This window comes from Periplaneta americana, chromosome 8, assembly GCF_040183065.1.
Source record: "Periplaneta americana isolate PAMFEO1 chromosome 8, P.americana_PAMFEO1_priV1, whole genome shotgun sequence".
NCBI classification, from domain to species: domain Eukaryota; kingdom Metazoa; phylum Arthropoda; class Insecta; order Blattodea; family Blattidae; genus Periplaneta; species Periplaneta americana.
The window spans coordinates 125,716,126-125,736,880 of NC_091124.1; the positions used below are offsets into that span (position 1 = coordinate 125,716,126).

The window sequence follows — 20,755 nt, forward strand, 5'->3', positions numbered from 1 at the left end:
GATGTTTGTCTCTATTAGGAAATTTATGGAAAGATACATTCTTATTGCTGGTGGAGTTTTTACACACAGCTGACAGCACCTTTCTGACGTGATTGAAAACAATACTACTTGTGTGTGAGGTGAACACAAAGACAAGCACTGGCACATGGCAGACAAGCCACCCGTGACATCACTATCTCCACCCATTGCGACTAAAGTCAACTTATCTCGAGAAATAGATGTATGAAGCTCGGATTTTGACAGCTGCAATACTCTCACCATGGCGTTCATTTTAAGTTGCCAGCACCTTTAAACTATCTACAGTTGTAAAAAATTGCAAATATTTAGGAAGGGCCTGTTCCAGCACATTACATATATTTAGTAAGGATCTATTCCAACTCTTTATGTACTGATCTGAATGGAAAGGGTATATTTTATTAAGTATGAGAGATTAAAGACTGCCAAAAAAAAAAGCCTACTTAAAAGACTTTTATGTACATGATGATGATTATGATTATTTTAATGATTAACTATGTGGAGATACGTTTTATATCGAACATTATACTGGTATTTAAGTATTTAAAAGTATGTATGTAGGTAGCCTAGTTTAAATTGTAATTTAGCGAAACTGGCCTGTGAAGTATGATTTGTTGGTAATTAACTAATTATAATTTTAAATGTTTTATTTAAGGAAATATTGGGTAAACTAATAATCTGTCATCTAATATAAAATGAGAGATTATACAGATTTTATTATGTCGGATCTATTTCAAATGGTGGAAGATCACATTTACATAAAAATCATGCTGACAGGATAGTAGGAAGAAAACAATTTAGTAAAAGGTGTATGAATACATATCCAAACAATTACTGGACTGGCACAGTTGAGAAAACAGACCACAAGGTGTGGCTGAATATTTACTTATACTAATTTATGAGACATAAAGATAGGTAAAGATATCCTCTATTATACGCCACGAGGCACTGGAGGCCATGCAGAGTGCTGTATGCTTTCTTGACCTCAATACTAGAATGAGGTAGTGTGGTCAGCATTATGCTCTGACTGCATTTTACCCCTGGGAATGACCCGATACTTAATTTGATAGAGTGAACCTCTGGGCCTTTCTGGAAGTTCTGGCAATGAAAACATCTCATCACCATGCGGGATTGAAACCAGGACCTTCCAGTCCATAACCATTTGTTCTATCAACTGAGTTACTTGACCGCCTAATTTTCTAAACAAAACAATATAAAATATGGAGAAACACATGATCTGTAAATACCTTGACAGTGACAAAGGAATAAATAAATTGCTAGATCGTTATGGGAATTGGGAGAAAAATTGACGCAAGTCAACTATTCCCGCTACTAGATAGACTTAATATTTTCATTTTAATATACATGTATGTATTCATACTTTTATAGATATAAAGGATGGAGTTATATATACTTCACTTTTGCATATGCAAACATAGAAAATACACCTTTCGCAGTCTTTATTACTCTTGATGGTCTATTGTTATTTCATAAAATCTGGTCACCTTTGTAATTCTATAACTGTAGCACTCAGTACAACGGCCACTTTTTTTTTGTTTCTTCTTTATTAGTACTGTTTACAAATATTGCCAAAGTATTATAAGTTCTCTGAACAATTGTTCCTCATTTGCTGGAAGAATAATAATATGGTTAGGAGATTCAATAACATAGACATTTTGTGAAAATTTTAAAATATGTAACATGATTGTGTGTTAACATTCCAGGCGTCCAACTGGCTCTGAATTGAATGTCCCATCTACGGGTGTAGCAGAAGAGATGAAATCGACAAATCCAGATCACATTGGTGGCTACCAGGTGGCACTACCTATCTTCTTTGGCATCGAATCGAAGTTTGGACTGTGTTTACCAAAATTTCAGGTAGCGTCGTCGTAAGGCAAGAGAATAAATCACAACTCGCGAGTTGACATTCAGGCACTGTCCATTTAGAAAACATCAGGTCACTGCAGTTGGTAAACCAAGTGAATTCGTTTCAGATTCAAGTGACACTTTATATTAGGTTTCAAAAGCCATCTTGCAGACATATGGGCTCAAGAGATCTTAGCAATTTGGTGCCTTAGTGGCTTGAGCTCTGGTAGACATCGTTTGAAACCCTGAGCCATTATGATGGTTTGTGTTGTGAATGTTTCATGTCGATTACTTTTTCAAGAAACCGTAATTGCTAGATTTTGGTGAAAATGCTGTCATAAGCTAATTTAGAGTCGCTGATGGACATGGTAATAATAACTTTTGTTTTTTAGTCACTTAACAACAGGAGAGCGAAGTGCTATGTGTCACTTCTGTGCGAAAAATCATAAGAATGCAATAAATAACTATAGGTGTACCAGATACAAAAAAATAATTATGCCGGATCCCCCACCATATGCAGGATTTGCATGCAGAATCAGTACAGTAATCACCAATCATAGTCATAATATGACGTGGAATCCGAGCTGTCATTTTGTACTGTAGGCAGTCCAGAGCCATTAACACTTGATTTTTAAGGAGTATTAAGGTGGTCATCTGCCAGTCCTGCTTGTGGGAAATATAACACATGCTCAGGTGAATTATTTTTTTGCGTGTGGCTCATCTTAATACAGACATTCAGTGTGGGAAAAGGAACCAACCTTGCACGTACATACAGCGAATAGGGATTATAAAGAATGGACACTGAGCGAATTTTCCTGTGTTTTATTTCTCTGTGTGCAGACGTTTAGTTCCACTTTCAAGTGCTAGAGGCTAGTGTAATCGAGCATATGCAAAGATAATATTTGAGAATAGAGTTGAGACACAGGATCCAAACATCGCCTACCTTATTGCATAATCCAGTAACGCTTTGCTTCAAATAAATTCAAGTTAACAGCTTTTCCTTATTTCTCAGTGACAAACTAGTTGTAATAATAATTTTTTATATTTCAGATATAATAAATTATATTATAAAATAATATAATACATTATAAAATTATATATCAAATTCTATTAATATTTATATATAATATAATATAGGGATATGGTTTTACTTCTCATAAGAGTTTCGTTTTTCCATTTTCAGTGCTATCAAATCATTACATATTTCAATTGTTGTTGAGGTCAACGTCTCAACTCTCATTATAAAGGAACTCTAGAGTCTAGACATTACAATTAATGACGGATTTATTATTTTATGGATCCAATTTATTTTATTTGGGTACATAATGTACCTAGATGTATTAATTATATGTATTATATTTCCACTGTGTCGACTGCTAGCTGGTGTGATGTCAGCGTCAACTCTAGGGAGAAAGCAGAATCTCACGCTCTAGCTGGCTTGAAGGTCATTGAAATCAGTCCGGCTACATCAAAGGTACCGACGCGAAGTGTCCATTCTTTATAATCCCTATTTGCTGGTACATAGTAGTACGACTTTACTATGGTGATGTGTAAGAAACATTATAGCGTGTTGCGAATTTTACAATTTTGAACGTGCAAAATAACATTGTCCTTTATATATTCTAAATAGATAGCCTACTGGTACTATTCAAAATACCACTAGTTGCGTATTTATAGAGTGGTAGAAAACACTTTATTTTATAATTATTATGTTACACGAATGGCAGCAGTTTTAGCTCTTATCGATTGCTGATAATGAACATGATGCGCTTAAATACAATCTGTTAGTGCATATTTTGAAAAATGAATTTGTTATAAAATGCAAAAATATTACGAGTAGTAAAGAGGACTTGACAAATCATTCGTAAGTACCTATGTTATTACAACTATAAAAGATAAGTGTAAAAGTTGGATTTATCTAATAATGTCTACTGATAGTGAACCTGAAAATGAATATGTTTCCAAGGAACTGATTCCTGAAAATAAGAGCAATGCAACACGCGAATATAAAGTCATCTCCAGAAAAAGAAAGAAGAAAATATCCTTAGTAAGTGTATGAGAATACATGCATACCGTACATTGAAAAATAAAACCATACTGGACACTATTCATTTCTTCCCAAATCGCTGTCATCACTTTTAAGAAGTCAAATGTGTACCTTCTCATTCTAAGATGTTAACAAAACTTCTCATAAAAAGCGAATTTTAAGATACGATACAAATAATATAACTCGTCATCTCTAATTTGTGTTCTTTTATAACATACCCAACAGCATCTTGATCTTGAACGTAAAATGCTTGTACCACATTCTTGTTAAAAAACAAGTTTTAATAACTACATTGCTGTCACTGGAATCAGCTGACTGACTGACAACAACGTGAGATATACCACAGTTTCCAATATGTACAAACCTGTATACCTCCTATCACTTACTTTGTTGTCATTACTCCACACATCACATAAGTTAAAAAAAAAAAAGGGCAACCACTGGGAAGTGCCTCAGTGTTAGCTTATGTGCAAAAGCGACATATATCAATTTCAAAATTCTGCAGTGGCTGAATTACTCAATATGGAAACAGAATTCTGCTATGTTAATCGGTGACTGTAAATTAACTTATGACAACATTTTCACCAAAATTAAGTGATCACAGTCAGAGCACTTTCCTTGTTGGAGATTAAGCAGATCAATGAATAAGGAATATTGCCAATGCAAATGTAAATGGCTGAATGGTTAACAATATCTTAATATGATTGTATTTCAATTATAAATCGTTTGTGATGCTCTGTAATTTCTGAACTAATTCTAGAGTCATTATTAATGCAAAGTTGTAGGAACTTTTATCAAACTTTTTTTGTCCATCATATAAATGGTCATCAGGTGCTTTGGTCTTGTCAAAGTCTATGGTATTATAGATATTGTTCTGTTTTGTTCAAGATTTATCATTCGTTTCTGTGTGGAATTCTGACAAGAACTTCTTCATTGCTTATATCTTCTACTTCTTACCCGAGAATTTCACTGGGAACTCTATTAGGGGAGCCTCCAGCCATGTCTTTCGTTCTTTGCAATCCTCTTTACGTTTCATCGTAGCATTATCCAGCTGTTGTAAGTTTGACCCCAATTACATTTGTACATGATAATATTTTCTATGTTGTTATTGGTTTTGCATTGTACATTGTAAATTTCACGATTCTCGCATCTACAATACAATCCCTGTTGTATGAGTCATGCTGGTTATAAAACACTTCGTTTGTCATTAAGCTGTTGTAGGTTGTTGGAAGTTCAACATGAACACCAGAATTGTTCCCTTAATTCTGTTCACAACCATGGTTAGTATAAACATTTTCCTATTAGTGCCAACAATATTATTTTAGCTTTATTCACTACCATGATTAGTAGTATTGTAGCATTTACATTTAATTATTTGTGTGTTAAAGTTTATGGATGAAAGTTAGTTGGACTGTATAGGTTACTGGACAAAAATTCTTTGTGCGCTATAATGTGTTAGACGAAATATCTTGGACCTCCATGTATTGGACTAAATTGCAATTTGACAAAAGTTTCTGAGAGCTAATGAAAGTGATAATCACATTTTATCCTTCAGTGAAGGTTCTCTGATATGGACAATTGTATGCTTTTAACAAAGATTAATGAAACATAATATTAGCCATAAGGCATACATTAGTGATTTCCATCTGGTATTGCATTTATTCCCGACTTAAATTATAAAATTAATTTATGACAGAACTAACGACTGTATTGTCTGTTTCTTTTATGAGACCCCAGTTCAGAAGTTCCGTACCATTATTCACGAGTGGTTTATGCTACATTGCAACACTGAGTAATGTTATTTACCGGCCTAATCATACAGTATCAGTATGTTGTCCTCCAAGGTATACAGACTTCATTCAGACTGAAGGTAATAGATGTTTATGTGGAAAGAATCCTAAGTATGTATGGCTTCTGTTGTAAGAGGAAGTAGATTTATTGCATACACAAGAGTCCTTTTTTTTTATCGTGGATAAATGTAAAATTCTGTTTCCAGATCCGCCATTATTTCGTTCTTTACTCTCGGTGTCCATCTGGAAGACCTTTTTTAGAGAAATGATGGAAGATATCAATTCATAATCTCGTTGGTCAATAGAGTTAGTCATCTGTGTAACAGTCTCACTGATATACTTGTAGGAAGTGCACGAATTGAAGATGAGTTTCAGTGAAGCCTACACCAACTGAAAAAGGTCAATGACTTGGTTGTCAAGCACTTGGCATTAGAAACCAACCAACCATACATTCTTTCCATACTATAAACTTGGCTTCAAATCGTAGGGAGACAAAGTGAAATTCATAGTAGGGTACTTTCTTTCTCCTAGCACCTTTCCATCAATTGTACACAATCATTGCCTGACGAGAAAGTTCTCAGTCTTATCAACTTATCTTGCGGCACATAATAGAATCTCATATTTGACCAGCGACTTGAGTTGAAAGCAGATTGAGACATACTATATGTGTTATATACTGTCGGAAACTTAACTGCTTTGATTTCTATTAGAAATTTCGTTCATTGTATTTTGACAATTTACGTGATTTTAAAACTATCTAATTGACTAAGAAAGGCAAACTTTCTGATCATTTAAGTACAAATTTCTTTTCATCTGTTAATGATATGAACTAAGTAACAATGGTAAATAAGAAAAGAGGTCCAATGCAACTCTTCCAAAAGCAATTACAGACCCAGAAACAAAATTTGGGCCACCTGAATTTTGTTTCTGTGTCTGTACATTATCTCAGTTGAGGAATGTCAGAAGTTAAAAGAATCCTGAACATATTGAAGTATGTCGAGGGGGTTCTAACTGATGGAGTTTTACTGCATATTTGACTATGTCTTTCAAAACAGAAATGAATAATGATATCAATAAGACAAATTCAAAGCTACGAGATATAAATTGAAACTAATAAAAGAACATAGTACCGGTATGCTGTGTAATTAACATTCTTTCCAAATCTAATGAAAACTGTTGGTATCAACTAAAGTAATAATGACTGCTTGTATACAGTGACTGTTTCTTGAACTAAAAGCAGTAATATGATGATATGAGCCCAGATAATCCCTTAAGGGCAAGGGCCTCCTATTAGTGTAGGGGTGGCTCAAGTTTTCTCATATGGTGAGCCAGACCTTATGAGAACTTAAGTCTACTTTTGCTCTCACTTTAAACCTTATGTATCTTAAATATAAAAACTTATACATGTAGAGCCTTGCTGCAATTCTTTTGGTTTCCCTAACACTACCTAAAGCTACAACTCTGATCAGTAACTCTCCAGCAATATTTAAATCATAAACTTTTTACATGAATTCCATCTTCTTCTTCTTCTTCTTCTTCTTCTTCTTCTTCTTCTTCTTCCTCCTCCTATTGTTGGACTGTTTTTACTTGCACTGCTTAAAACTAAACACCGTCTACCAAAGCAGTAATAGCCAGTTTAAAATACTGAAAACAAACATTTCTCTGCAATGGAGTCCAAATATGTTGTATCAACTTCTTTCCATCAAGTTGTCTTGCATGATCATTTTGCAGAACCAGCCATTATGTACAGTCATTGTATGGTTTGAAGGTATACTTAAGCTAGTAGAAGGGACAGTTCAATACATCATAACTAGAATTTAATCTGTTTATCATCTAAAACTGTTAAATTTTCTGTTCTAAATACATCACAATTATGTAGGATTTAAATGTAGTTAAATCTACATATTTTTATTCTTTATAACTATAGGCTAAATACTTTCTCTGTTCAGTAAATGGAACCATTCATAAAATAAATCAATAATCTTCTGTTTTCCACTTCTTTTAATTAATGAAAATGTATGCAGGATATTCCTATTATCATAGTTTGTACAATACATCAGTATTACGTAATTATTGTAGTTACATTACTGGAAGTCTTGAAGTATTAGCTGTACTATATAGTCGAGATTGTTGTCATCATTTAATTTTTTTACATTTTCTTTATAAATGTAACTGCTTATAATTATTTTTATCGTTGAAATGTAAGCATTCTGAAATTGGAAACTTAACATTCTTGTAAGTGACTCAAATTTCAGTATTGGTATTATGTTGCGTTGATATTGCTGATGGCTTGCCTACTTATATATATGAAGATTATCGAAAATTAGTTTTTGTATTATATTCTTGATAATTTTTTCAAACAATTAAAAAATAGTATACACTTTCATAATGTTAATTATTTTGTCGTTTACTCATTTACTTGCTCTTTGCGTAAGAGGAACTTTGAGTTGTACCTTTAATATGAATACTATGTGAAATTTATAAGTAGGGATAAATATTTCATCAAACATACTTAAAAAATAAAATAAGCATATAGCCTTTTGGACTATTATAGTAAGAAGTGACGTTACAGAAATCTTTTATTTACTGAACTTGTATTGCTTAAATACACCATAGTTTTTGCCAATTGTAATATTATCTGTGAAGATCATTAAGTAACATTTGTACTACTCAAATAACAGTCACTGTTGTTATGACTTTGTTTCAACAATATTATTGATATTATAATTAAAAAGGTAATAATTATCGAAATATTGAAGAGAAATCACTTCATTAATGGAGAAATTTGTTGAATTGAAATTGTACATTCTCTTGGATTTAGTGAGAAATGTCTGTTAACTGTTTGTGTGAACATCATATGGACAGGAAACACTACAGTTTAAGTGATATTGTGCTCTTTTTCTCATAGATATGCTATATTGTTGGCTCTTACTCGTGTCATATGTGTCAGTTGGTCTGAAATGTATTCACTTGACCTGATGGACAATGCATTAGTTTGTTGCAATGTAGTTCAATGTTTCGTCTATCTTATAGAAGAAAATAACTTGTAGATATGAGATTGAATGCTGCGTGAAAGACAAGGACTGAGCTTGAAAGTTGAGTGTATGTTTTTTCCTACATCGTTCAAATGAGATATATTTATATGTTAAAAGAGTCTTTTGAGGGAATGGGGTTTAAAAGTGAATAACCATGAAGGTAACTGTTTCAAACGTTTTTGAAGTGAAGTTTAAAAATATAATTTATTGATGGAAAATGAATCAGGAAATCTCGGTGCTAGCAACTGTGTGCTCATTTCAAAACATTATTTTGAAAAGATGTCATCATATCAGTGTGCTGTGTTTGTGAATATGATGTTGGCAGGATTGGCGATTGTCAAGTCCAGTGCTTTATCGACAGTCAAATGTACATAATTGTTGAAGAGGAGTTAGTGATAGTTGCCACCTGCTTTTATATGTATTTTCTCCATCGAATGAAATTTAAGATGAATGTTTTGGATGTTGAGTTTCAGATGTTGACTTTTAAGTGAAGAAATTGTACAAAATTACTTATTTTCAATTAATTTTATACTTGCTCATAGCTATTTGATACTATTCTGAGTAAGTTGATATTAATTTTAGTCTCTGAATAATTTTCATTGTATATTGTGGAATTGAATACAAAAATGCTGAAATGTTTAATTACGCTGCCCAAAATTCATCATGGTCAGGAAAAATTACCCAGGCATGAAGTATTTTATTAAAATAATGATACGTCCATTCTTTCTCTTATTATATAAGTTTTCTATATTGGTTGTTGTTTCAAGAGTATTGACATTTTAACAAAGATCAATGTAAACACTAATCAGACTATATAATTTACATGTATCAATAAAATAAACAGAAAGTTAATGAAAAAGGAAGAGAAAGACACACTTCATATCAAGGAATGACTTATCTTTTTTCAGAATAATAACTGTGATTTTACTTATTTTACATGTTCACGTCTGTGGTAATTATGCAGCTCAGAAAGTTTACTAGTCCATAATGACTCCTAATATTATTTTTAAAGTTTTAAAGAAAATCTATGCTGGCTCTTAAAATATCCTACAAAATTATGTAGCAATTTGCTAGTATTGATATTCCTAACATTAAAGCTACTGGTATATAAATTTTGATCACTCATATCTGCTCATTTATAATTTCTTGGTTAATTTGCATCTTATTTTCATTAGTAACTTCTTATAGTCTGCGAATAATGATGCCACCACATCTCTGATTTTATCCATTGAAGAGATATATGGGTGCAAATAGCTATGACTAATTTGAAAAAATTAAAGAAATCTTTTTATACATGACGGAAAACTTAAAAGGGAGTTTATAAATTTAATTTCTGGCAAGTTATGTTTCAGTAAGTATCAGGAGTAAGTTCTGAAATTTTAAGATCTAGCAAAACTCAGTTGATGATTTTAAAAATGTATTGTAAGATATTAGAAAGAAAGTAAAAAATGCAGACTATGTTTAAAGTATTATGTTAGTGGATCGTATTTTGAAACCAGCAATTAAATTGTTTTTAATCAAATCAGTTATTTTACATTTTTTCAATGGGATTGCATTAAGAAATAATAGCAGTAAATTTCAGGAATACATTCTCTTTCTTTACTCAAGTTGCGCTTGCAGACTGGAAGAACATGACTGCATTATTGCTACAATTAACTTCTCTCTTCAGGAGAGGTAGGATCTTACAGTTTCTAAATGCTCGATTATATGTCGTATCATATTCTTGAATTTGGATTACCAGATCGTAAAACATAAAATAAAAGGGCTTAATTACAAGTTGGAAAATTATATAATGTTCAAATTGGAATTCTGAATCATTGTGGCATTCGTAATGTAGACCTACATATTGCTGTATTAATTGCAGACATTCAAGTTGGATAGTTATTGGTTGCTATGGCGGCATTAGATTCGAGGTTCATTGGTTCAAACCCAGCCGAGGGTGATAAAAATGTGGAGCATATTTTCTTGCATAAAGAAAGTAAACTTCGTTGTCCTGTGTCATAGATTTACAGCATGTAAATGAATGTTGCCTTAGAATGAGAGGGCTGCACGCGAAATATACCAGTAATTTCTTGTTCATTGAGTTTTCCTTCTTACAGAGAGATGTCTCTGCAGTTCAACAAATATTGAGACTGTAGAACTCACCGATGGCCATTGTAGATAATATGAAAGCAAATAGAAACTTGTAGATTGTTATTTATCCAGAACTGGACTGCACAGAAGTGAATAGAAAGACGCTTTTCCTTCATAGATCCATCTGCATCTTTCCATTTCCTCTTCTCAAATTGATGGGAAACAGATTTATATACTATCCTTTGTTTTCAAGTGGAAGTCATTTGTGAAGGTGGGTGGATGTCGTCGCAACTAAAAGAGGCAAGTTTGAACCAATGTAGTTATTAATTGTGTAATCATAGTTTTGGATGACTGACCATTATGAACATGGGCTGCACTGATTAAACTGTTGTTGACCTGCATTGTGCGCTGTTCTGTTATCACAATTAGTCGAAATGTAGTGTGGTTAATTATTTTGAAAGAAATCCTGATTATATGAGCAATTCTGTACAAAGAAATTGTGTAATTATAAGTTAATGCTTTGTAGGGATTGAAATGTACATATGCAATCTTCCTTAGCTCTAAATTAGTTCATTTGTTAAATTTTGATCTATTTATTTGTTTCTAAAAATAACAACAGTGGAGATATTACTTGCAGAAGCTGGATGTGGGATATTTAAAAATATTAAGTGGTGCAATTTGGATTATCGTCACTGAGTTCACATTAAACAAGTAAAATTAGTAACAGACTCGAGAGAGAAATGAAATTTGAAACCTTCGTAGTGGATAATGGTAGGGTTATTAATGGTTGTACTATGTTATGTAGAAGAACATTTTGTTTTAATTGAAGTTACCGTAACTGAAATGCAGGTCATACAGAGTGCTAAAAAAGAATTAAAATCTTTGAAGAATTCATTAATCATTATCCAATAACTAGCTTATGTTTGAATACACGATCTGACGAGGTCTGACGAACTGCCACAGATATTTCCACAGTGTTACTATTTTCTGCATATTACTTACTCTTATACCAATGGTAGCTATATCGTGCTATGGGAGTCCTGATTACTTGGCAACTCTGTTTACTTACACACCCTGCTCGTTGATGTTGAATTGCAGACTGTTTGTCATTAATTGCGCGACAGTACGTAATATTATTATGAAGATTTCTAGTTTACATTATAATTTTCAAAATTACCTCCATATCTAGACAAGCCTGGCACATAATTAACAGTTGACAAATTTTTGTTGCTGGTAGTCTTAAAATTACACTTCACCTGATGTGTGGGGATTTTTTGCATATGCTTTGTCCTTTAACCTCAAGAAGTTAAGTTCACTCAATCACACTGCCATCTAAAATTTTTCTTTCTTGCTCATAGAAAGATTGGTTGTGTGTGCATTAGCATCGTCTTGCATAAAAGAAGACCATATTTATCCTCTCCTTAAGTGTTAGTTTTTACAAAAATGGATGCAATATCAAATTTACATACCTGGCAGAATTTATATAAGTTGCATGGAAAAATAACAATAGAAACCCAGGCGTTATCAGTTTCTTTCTATTGATTGCATAACACACTGCTGCCTTAGCATTATCTGGAGCCCTTAGTGAAATTAATGCGAATTTTCGGAGATTCTGTGTCTGTTGTCCTGACCAATGCTAATAAATGCGGCCAAGTCTCTTCAGCAACTTCATCATGCACTGATTACAGAAGCTAGGCATAATAACTAGTTCTGGAAACAGTGTCAACATTTGATAACTATGAGCTATGGTTACTCTGTATGACTTCAGTTTTAGAAAACCTATTGCTTTGTGAGTAGGTGCAATTTACACAGTGGTCTAAAACACTACATGAATACAATTTTCTTGCACTTATTTTAAGAAAAGCCCAGTTACGTCTAATTTTTCTTAGGCCAAAACTCTTGGTCTTCTATCTTTCTTTTTGTTTAGAACTGAGAACGGTTCTTAGCATAACATAAGACAATGAGCATACACATGCCTTAAGAATTGGTTAGCACTTCTTCTCAACCAAAAGCTAGACTGGCAGATGAGAAACCCAGTGTTTTGGCTCCTTGATAGTTGCTGGTGAGCTAGCTGAATGTAAACAGCTGTACCCATCACAACTATTAATAATAAATTTCTAATAGTGCTTTGACATGTAACGTGCTTTTTATAATTATTAAGACACTTTATAATAGAGTTATTGAATAAGAGTTTTGAAAATGGTGAATTCTTTTTGACTCACTCTGTTGACTGATGTTTTCAACGTACCCAAATGTTCTTCTATAGTTTTATTCGTATGATTTAATCTTTCAGTTCATACCAGTTTCACCCATCTGACAGGTTGTCATCGTTGTCATCATCATTATCACTACTACCACCACCACTATTATCATTATTGTTATTATTATTATTATTATTATTATTATTATTATTATTATTATTATTATTATATTATTGTCGTCGTCATCATCAGTACTGAAATTGTTTTTAACATATGCACTGGTTGCAATATTAGTATATTTGGTAAAATTCGGCTTTAATGCGAATAATGATTATGTGGCCGGCAAACAGCTATTGCACGTTTTTCCCCTGGATCAATAATACAACGCCAGAGCAGCCAACTCAGCCGTGGTATTGGTCCAGGAGAAAAGTGTGCCAAAGATGTTTGCCAGCTGCCATAATTATTCGTACTGAAAGCGAATTTTACCATATAGTTTGGTAATAGTTTTTTTTTATGAGAATAATGAATTGTTAAATTTGTTATTGGAGCACAGAAGACACTGTCCGAAATGTGTTACAACCCACAGTGAGCTTAAAATCAGGCATTATCTTACCGTACCCTAATCCAATATAATCTAACCATGCCTAACTTAAACTTTTCCTACTCTATTCTATTCCACCCTGTCCTAAAATTTGCTAAAGGAGAGTAAAATTTATCCTATACAGTGTGCCTACTTATGGACCATTAAACAAATTCTCTAATAGTTGAAATTTCTAACAGAATGCATTCACTGTTTCCACTCTACATATAATCACCAGTGATGTTCTAGTGAGATAGTGATTGTGGTTTTCTGACATCAGACATAATGATGGTAAACTTGGTTCATTCTTCAAAATATGAAATATGAATGTAGGCATGAGACTATGGGCCTGAATAGTTGACGATTACTCAGATATTACGAACAAAATATCTCACATCCATGCTTTGTTCGCCTGAGCAAAAGACACTTCAGTCCAAGCACTGATAAATTACGAGACGATTTGTCTTGTGAACACTAAAGCGCTTAATCATTTGTATAATTGAATTTTATTTGTGCCTGTATAAACATATGTATCAATGTACAGTTTGAATAACACGACTGCCATTTGCGTGAATGAGCTTCTGAATGTATGGAAATATAATATTTTGCGATTTCAGTGTGTAGTGTTGATTTTATAACAATTCTGTACTTTGGAGCAGTGGATTACAATAACAGGCCTCTCACACGTAGTTTTTCCATAATCTGTATATTGACGTGATTTACCAACAAACTGAGAGGTTCCAATAGTCAGGAGAAAGTGGAATACGTCGTAGAAATTTAACCTCAGCTAACGAAATCTCTGGGAAGTATAATGCTGCTAATTACACACACTATATTGTAATTATAAGTTTAATTCGAAATCCCAATATTCTAAGCAAAAGAAGGTAAATTTGTCTACTTGCCGGTGTCTAAACAATTAATGAATGTTGCAGTTTACGTCCATCTAACACTGTCCAAAGGTTATTTCAATTTTTGTAGTACTGGTATGTGTTATTCTTATTCTCAGGATATTTTTGAAGGAGTCTTCATATTGTTAATGTTTATAGGCGCATTTGTAACTAATTCAGCTGCCCATAACATTTGCGTGTTTTAAAATTCGTTAATTCAAACCCAGGCAATTTTTTTTTAATTTTGTAGGTTATTTTACGATGCTTTATCAACATTTTAGGTTATTTAGCATCTGAATGAGATGAAGGTGATAATGCCGGTGAAATGAATCTGAGGTTCAGCACCGATGGTACCCAGTATTTGCTCACATTGGGTTGAGGGAAAACCCCGGAAAAAACCTCAACCAGATAACTTGCCCCAACCAGGAATCGAACCTGGGCCACCTGGTTTCGCGGCCAGCACGCTAACCATTACTCCACAGGTGGGGACAAACCCAGTCAAAGGTGACGGATTTTTAACGAGTTATAAACGTCCCTTTTATGACTTTTTACTGAAAAGAAGTAAAGTTCCTTTGTTGTAGTTTGGTGTCACATAAAATAACTATCTTTGAATGAGAGGTCTCCATGCAAACTGTACTTTCCAGATGATTCTCGTGCATTATATGCCTTGCAGACTAATATTTCTGCAGGATTGCATTTGGTTGAGATTCGAAAGCATTCTGAACATAGATGAAAAAATATGAAGACAAGTACAGGTATAATAAGCTAACAGGTTGCAATGCATTCAAGGTTATATAACAGATACACCAGTAATTGAAAAAAAATACATGGGTTGTAAATAAAGTAGTGGCAATACTGCTGGGAATGGGTCATGCACATTCGCATGCGATATGAGACAACTGGTGATCGTAGTTGGAGATATTGTCGATGTATTGAATGATAGAACCGATTGCTTTGACAACAGATGTTATTGTGCGTGGTTAAATGTAGAGCACTATTTTTAACTGCTCTAAAGCATGTTTACTAAACTTGAGCAGTGATCGTGAATAAAAACCGAGGTAGCCCATGGTAGAAATGCACGCCAATGTTATCAAGGATTACTTGAAGCTTGTGACAACAATGGACTACCATATCAGACGGTTACAAGATGGGTCTCTGCATTTTGTATGGGTCGTTGACCATCGCTGGACTGTACGAGAATTATCCATCGAGGTTGGACTCTGTCATCAAACTGTGTGGCACATCCTAAAGAAAAACCTCCACATGAGAAAAATTGCAGCACGCTGGGTTCCTCATAACCTGACAGATGCACAGAATTGGCACTGATATGCAATAGCTCAACTCCACCTATAGAGATACCACAACGAAGGGGACATATTCCTGCAGTGTATTGCATTGTCGAGATGTGGGCATGGTCATATGAGCCTTAACTAAAGCGTCAGTCTAATGAATGACACCACAAAGGATCACCACGTCCAAAAAAAGTGCGATATGAACCCTCTAGGGTGAAAGTCATGCTGATAGTGCTATACGACAGTGAAGGTGTTATCATTAGCCATGCTGTACCTCAAGACCAAAATGTCAATGCTGTGTACTACCATCATTTTCTCGAACACAATCTGTGTCCAGCTATGCGGTGCAAATGACCACATTTCCTGAGAGACAATCCATCTTTCATCATGCATGTTAATTCTCGTCATGTCGCAGGATCTGTGGCTGAATTGCTACAGAGATGGGATTGGGAAGTATTGGAACATCCTCCGTATTCCCTGCCATAAGTCCTTGTAACTTTGACTTGTTTCCACGGTTAAAAGAATCACTTAGATTCAAGAGGTTTCCAGATATTGCATCAATGCTTGATGTAGTAGGGCAATCCATCATAGAGATCAACAGAAATAACCTTGCTAATGGCATTTAATGGTTACGACGAATTTGGGAAAAGATATAGAAACACGCTGGTGATTATGTTGAAGGGATGTAAATGTATTTTCCATGTAAGTTCAATAATATGTGCGTACTGTCTATGTTGCCACTACTTTATTTACAACCCTCGTATATACATGTGTAACGAAAAAAGTTGGCGAAACTTCAGGTATGAATTCTTCATATGTATAGAAGAAAAAATGGTTATATCAACATGAGTCCAGAAATGCTTGCCTTCTGAGTAGGGCTTGCATGTATGATCATAGTGCGCTCAGTAGGCTACTTTGTTCGCTGGAATAATTATGCGTTCTGTTTACATTTCCTTGGCTTTAGAGGAACTGTTCAAAATTTTGACCTCGTGCCTGAATAAAGGGCGCAGCTCGTCGTTTCATCGAGAACCGAACATGCTTGTCTTCGACACTCACCAGATCTCAACACATTGCATTTCTTTCTGTGGAGGCTCTTAATTTTGTTAGTGTTTGACTCTCTGGATAATGAAGGAACTCTCTATCAGCGGATTCTGCAAGACTTTCAAGACAATGAAAACTGCAAGAAATTTGGGAGCATGTTCAGATTTAAAAAAGATGAGCTGCAGCCTGTATTCGGGTAGGAGGTGGACATTCTGAAAGTTCGTTTAAGGAAATGTAAACAGACCGCATCAAAATAATTCCAGTAAACAAACTTACTGAAGTGCACTATGATCATACTTGCGACCCATGTTGATATAACCATTTTTCTTCTATACATATAAGGAATCCATACGTGAAGTTTGACTCACTTTTTTTCGTTACATTCTGTATATTATCGGTATATATTATACACAGTGTGATTAATGAAATATTACCTGCACTTTAGTCCTATAGCTATAGTTCATTTTGAGCAAAAAAAAGTCATATGAACATAAGTCTAATTTTATCATTAGTTTTTTTATTTATTTGTAGAAGTCCATACGTCATACGGATCATCACTGTGGTTTTAGGCGTAATAGATCGACTATTGATCAGATTTTTTGTATTCGACAGATATTGGAGAAAAAATGGGAGTATAAGGGTACAGTACATCAGTTATTCATAGATTTCAAAAAGGCATATGACTCGGTTAAGAGAGAAGTTTTATATAATATCCTTATTGAATTTCGTATTCTCAAGAAACTAGTTCGATTAATTAAAATGTGTCTTAGTGTAACTTACAGCAAAGTTCGTATAGGCCAATTTCTATCTGATACTTTTCCAATTCACTATGGGCTAAAGCAAGGAGATGCACTATCACCTTTACTTTTTAACTTCGCTCTAGAATATGCCATTAGGAAAGTTCAGGATAACAGACAGGGTTTGGAATTGAATGAGTTACATGAGCTTCTTGCGGATGACGTGAATATGATAGGAGAAAATCCACAAACGAATAGGGAAAACACGGAAATTCTACTTGAGGCAAGTAAAGAGATAGGTTTGGAAGTAAATCCCGAAAAGACAAAGTATATGATTATGTCTCGTGACCAGAATATTGTACGAAATGGAAATATAAAAATAGGAAATTTATCCTTTGAAGAGGTGGAAAAATTCAAATATCTTCGAGCAACAATAACAAATATAAATAACACTCAGGAGGAAATTAAACGCAGGATAAATATGGGAAATGCCTGTTTTCATTCAGTTGAGAAGCTTTTGTCATCTAGTCTGCTGTCAAAAAATCTGAAAGTAGGAATTTATATATCCGGCTTCACAGCGAGAGGAGTCACCTTCTGGATCCTAGTTGCCATCTTCTTCTGTCCTCCCAATCATTTATGAAACAGTTATATTACCGGTTGTTCTGTATGGTTGTGAAATTTGGACTCTCACTTTGAGAGAGGAACAGAGATTAAGGGTGTTTGAGAATAAGGTTCTTAGGAAAATATTTGGGGCTAAGAGGGATGAAGTTACAGGAGAATGGAGAAAGTTACACAACGCAGAATTGCACGCATTGTATTCTTCATCTGACATAATTGGGAACATTAAATCCAGATGTTTGAGATGGACAGGGCATGTAGCACGTATGGGCGAATCCAGAAATGCATATAGAGTGTTAGTTGGGAAGCCGGAGGGAATATGACCTTTGGGGAGGCCGAGACGTAGATGGGAAGATAATATTAAAATGGATTTGAGGGAGGTGGGATATGATGGTAGGGACTGGATTAATCTTGCTCATGATAGGGACCAAGGGCTGGCTTATGTGAGGGCAGCAATGAACCTCTGAGTTCCTTAAAAGCCATAAGTAAGTATACGTCTTACTATAAACCAGGCTTTTAATTTGTTTGCATCTTGAAACAAACAGTGGGATCTAGACTAAGTGGGGTTTCACTGGCACATGAAGTACTGGTATGGCAAGAGGAGGCGACATATTGTATTATCAGCATGATGGTTCCCCTCTCACTTTCTTCGTGCAGTAGCAGCTTACCTTTTGTACCAAACGAAAGTACAAGAGAACAATTTTACTCGCCCGTATTGTCAATGCTGCTGCATTCATCAGCCGTGCCATGCTACTTATACATGCAATTCACATTTTTGTAGCCAAGTGCTGCAAGGGCATTGAAGTGAAAAAAAGAATATTAGAAAAATCTCCTTTCCATCTGAGGTATACTTTTTTCTGTTTAATACAGTATTTTTTAAATAATAATTCTGTGTATTTTTAAGATTCCGTTTAATTCCGTTTTTTTGTTTGTTTGTTAAATTCTGCTCACCAGTGCTTGTACTTATGATTTGAACAGCTGTAGCTCCTTAAATATTGATTATCGGACTCATGTAATTGTTTGTATGCATCTGAAGTTCGTTTATAGTCGTCCACAAGCATTTATGATTGCCAAGGTCACACACTTTCCCTTATTCTTACTGCAAACTCACTCACCCTCCTGCCACCCTAATGGGCTGTGGACCAGTTCTACTGTAAAAATCTGAACTTCCTACACTGCAAAGATAAAAACCGAAATTCTGTATCTAGTCTAAGCTTGTGCTGTGCTTTTCTGTGTTATATGTATAGCCGACTGTTATCTAAACTTATGCTGTGATATTCTGTTTTATGTATGTATACACTTTTTCAAGCATTCAGTAACCTGTGGCCAAGTGATTAGTCTCTCTGCCTTGCACCGTGGCGACCCGGGTTCGATTCCCGTCAGGATAGTGAACAAAGTGGGCGTGAGGGTTTTTTAATTGGAATTATTCCATTTCCCCTCATCATTGTCATTCCACCAATGTTCCATAATCACTGTCTCTCTGTGAGATCCCAAGCCAGGTGTCCAGAACAAATAAAAAGGAGTCTGAAAATTGTACAATTTGTGTGTAATAAATACTATTATGCTTTGAGTATGCTTTACAGTCTAATATACGTAGTCAGACGACAGAGGTTATTTTTTATGTTTACAAATATGTTTAATATGTTTCCAGCAGCGAGTTATCCACTATATCTTCCATATACAATAAAACTCAAAGAGTTATGCTATGGCAACAGCTTTTGGTATTAATTTAAACATTTTAATAAAATGTTTGTATTGATGCGATTGAGCCCCTACATAATGATCCAGGCCCACCTTTCTGTTCTTCTAACCGTCTTTTGATTCATTTTCCGTTTCGTAGTCTCGTCCATCATCTAATTTTCCTCCTGATCGTCTCTTCAATCAGTTTACTATGCCTATTATTCTCGTCAATCATTTTTTTCTTCCCTTCATTTCACCTATAGTTGTTATTTCTTCATTATTTTTCTTTGATCAAATTAATTCAGTTCTGATTGTCCTTTCAGTAATTTCCCTATTAAAATGTTCTCAGCAATCTGTTACTTCATGCCGTCTCGTCAGTCGTTCTACCCTAATAGTCCCAGATTTTATTTTCCTTCCCATTGCCTTAAATATTTTTTTTAATCATCTCTTGTCACTTTCGCCCCAATCATTTATCACTCCTGATCGTCTTATCAGTTACTTTCTGCCGATTATCTCGTATTATTTTATTTATTTATTTATTTAACTAGCTAGCTAGTGAATAAAAATTAAATTTATAAAACAAAAATGATTCTAGCCATTACTGTAAGAGCCAGGCTCGTGTATGGTGTGGTCTTAGTCAATAATATAAAATTTACAAGGACAGTTTACTAAATACAGTAAGTAACTTAATTCAAACCAATAAATATAACACAAGAGCAAGAATAAAGAAGAAAGAGGAAGAGAGAGAAAAATACACATTTCATATAAATTGACAATCCGGCAGAAGCCAGTGACATTCAATAAAAACATGAATATAGTCGACAGAAATAAAAGGTAAAAAATACATTTGTTAATATTATATATCATGGATAATTTTACAAATTTCTTTTTTA

General features: G+C 34.2%; 1 protein-coding gene across 5 annotated transcripts in view; it reads left to right on the forward strand.

Annotated features, from left to right (window-relative positions):
- aralar1 (calcium-binding mitochondrial carrier protein aralar1) overlaps nucleotides 1-14,223 on the forward strand; it is a 512,566-nt gene extending 498,343 nt beyond the window's left edge. For all 5 annotated transcript variants that reach the window (XM_069833569.1, XM_069833572.1, XM_069833571.1 and 2 more), the window contains one exon: nucleotides 1,740-14,223. In XM_069833569.1, coding sequence (XP_069689670.1) covers nucleotides 1,740-1,908 — 169 coding nt within the window. In that variant the 3' untranslated portion in view covers nucleotides 1,909-14,223. The remainder of the gene's footprint in view (nucleotides 1-1,739) is intronic.
- The last annotated feature ends 6,532 nt before the right edge of the window (nucleotides 14,224-20,755 follow it).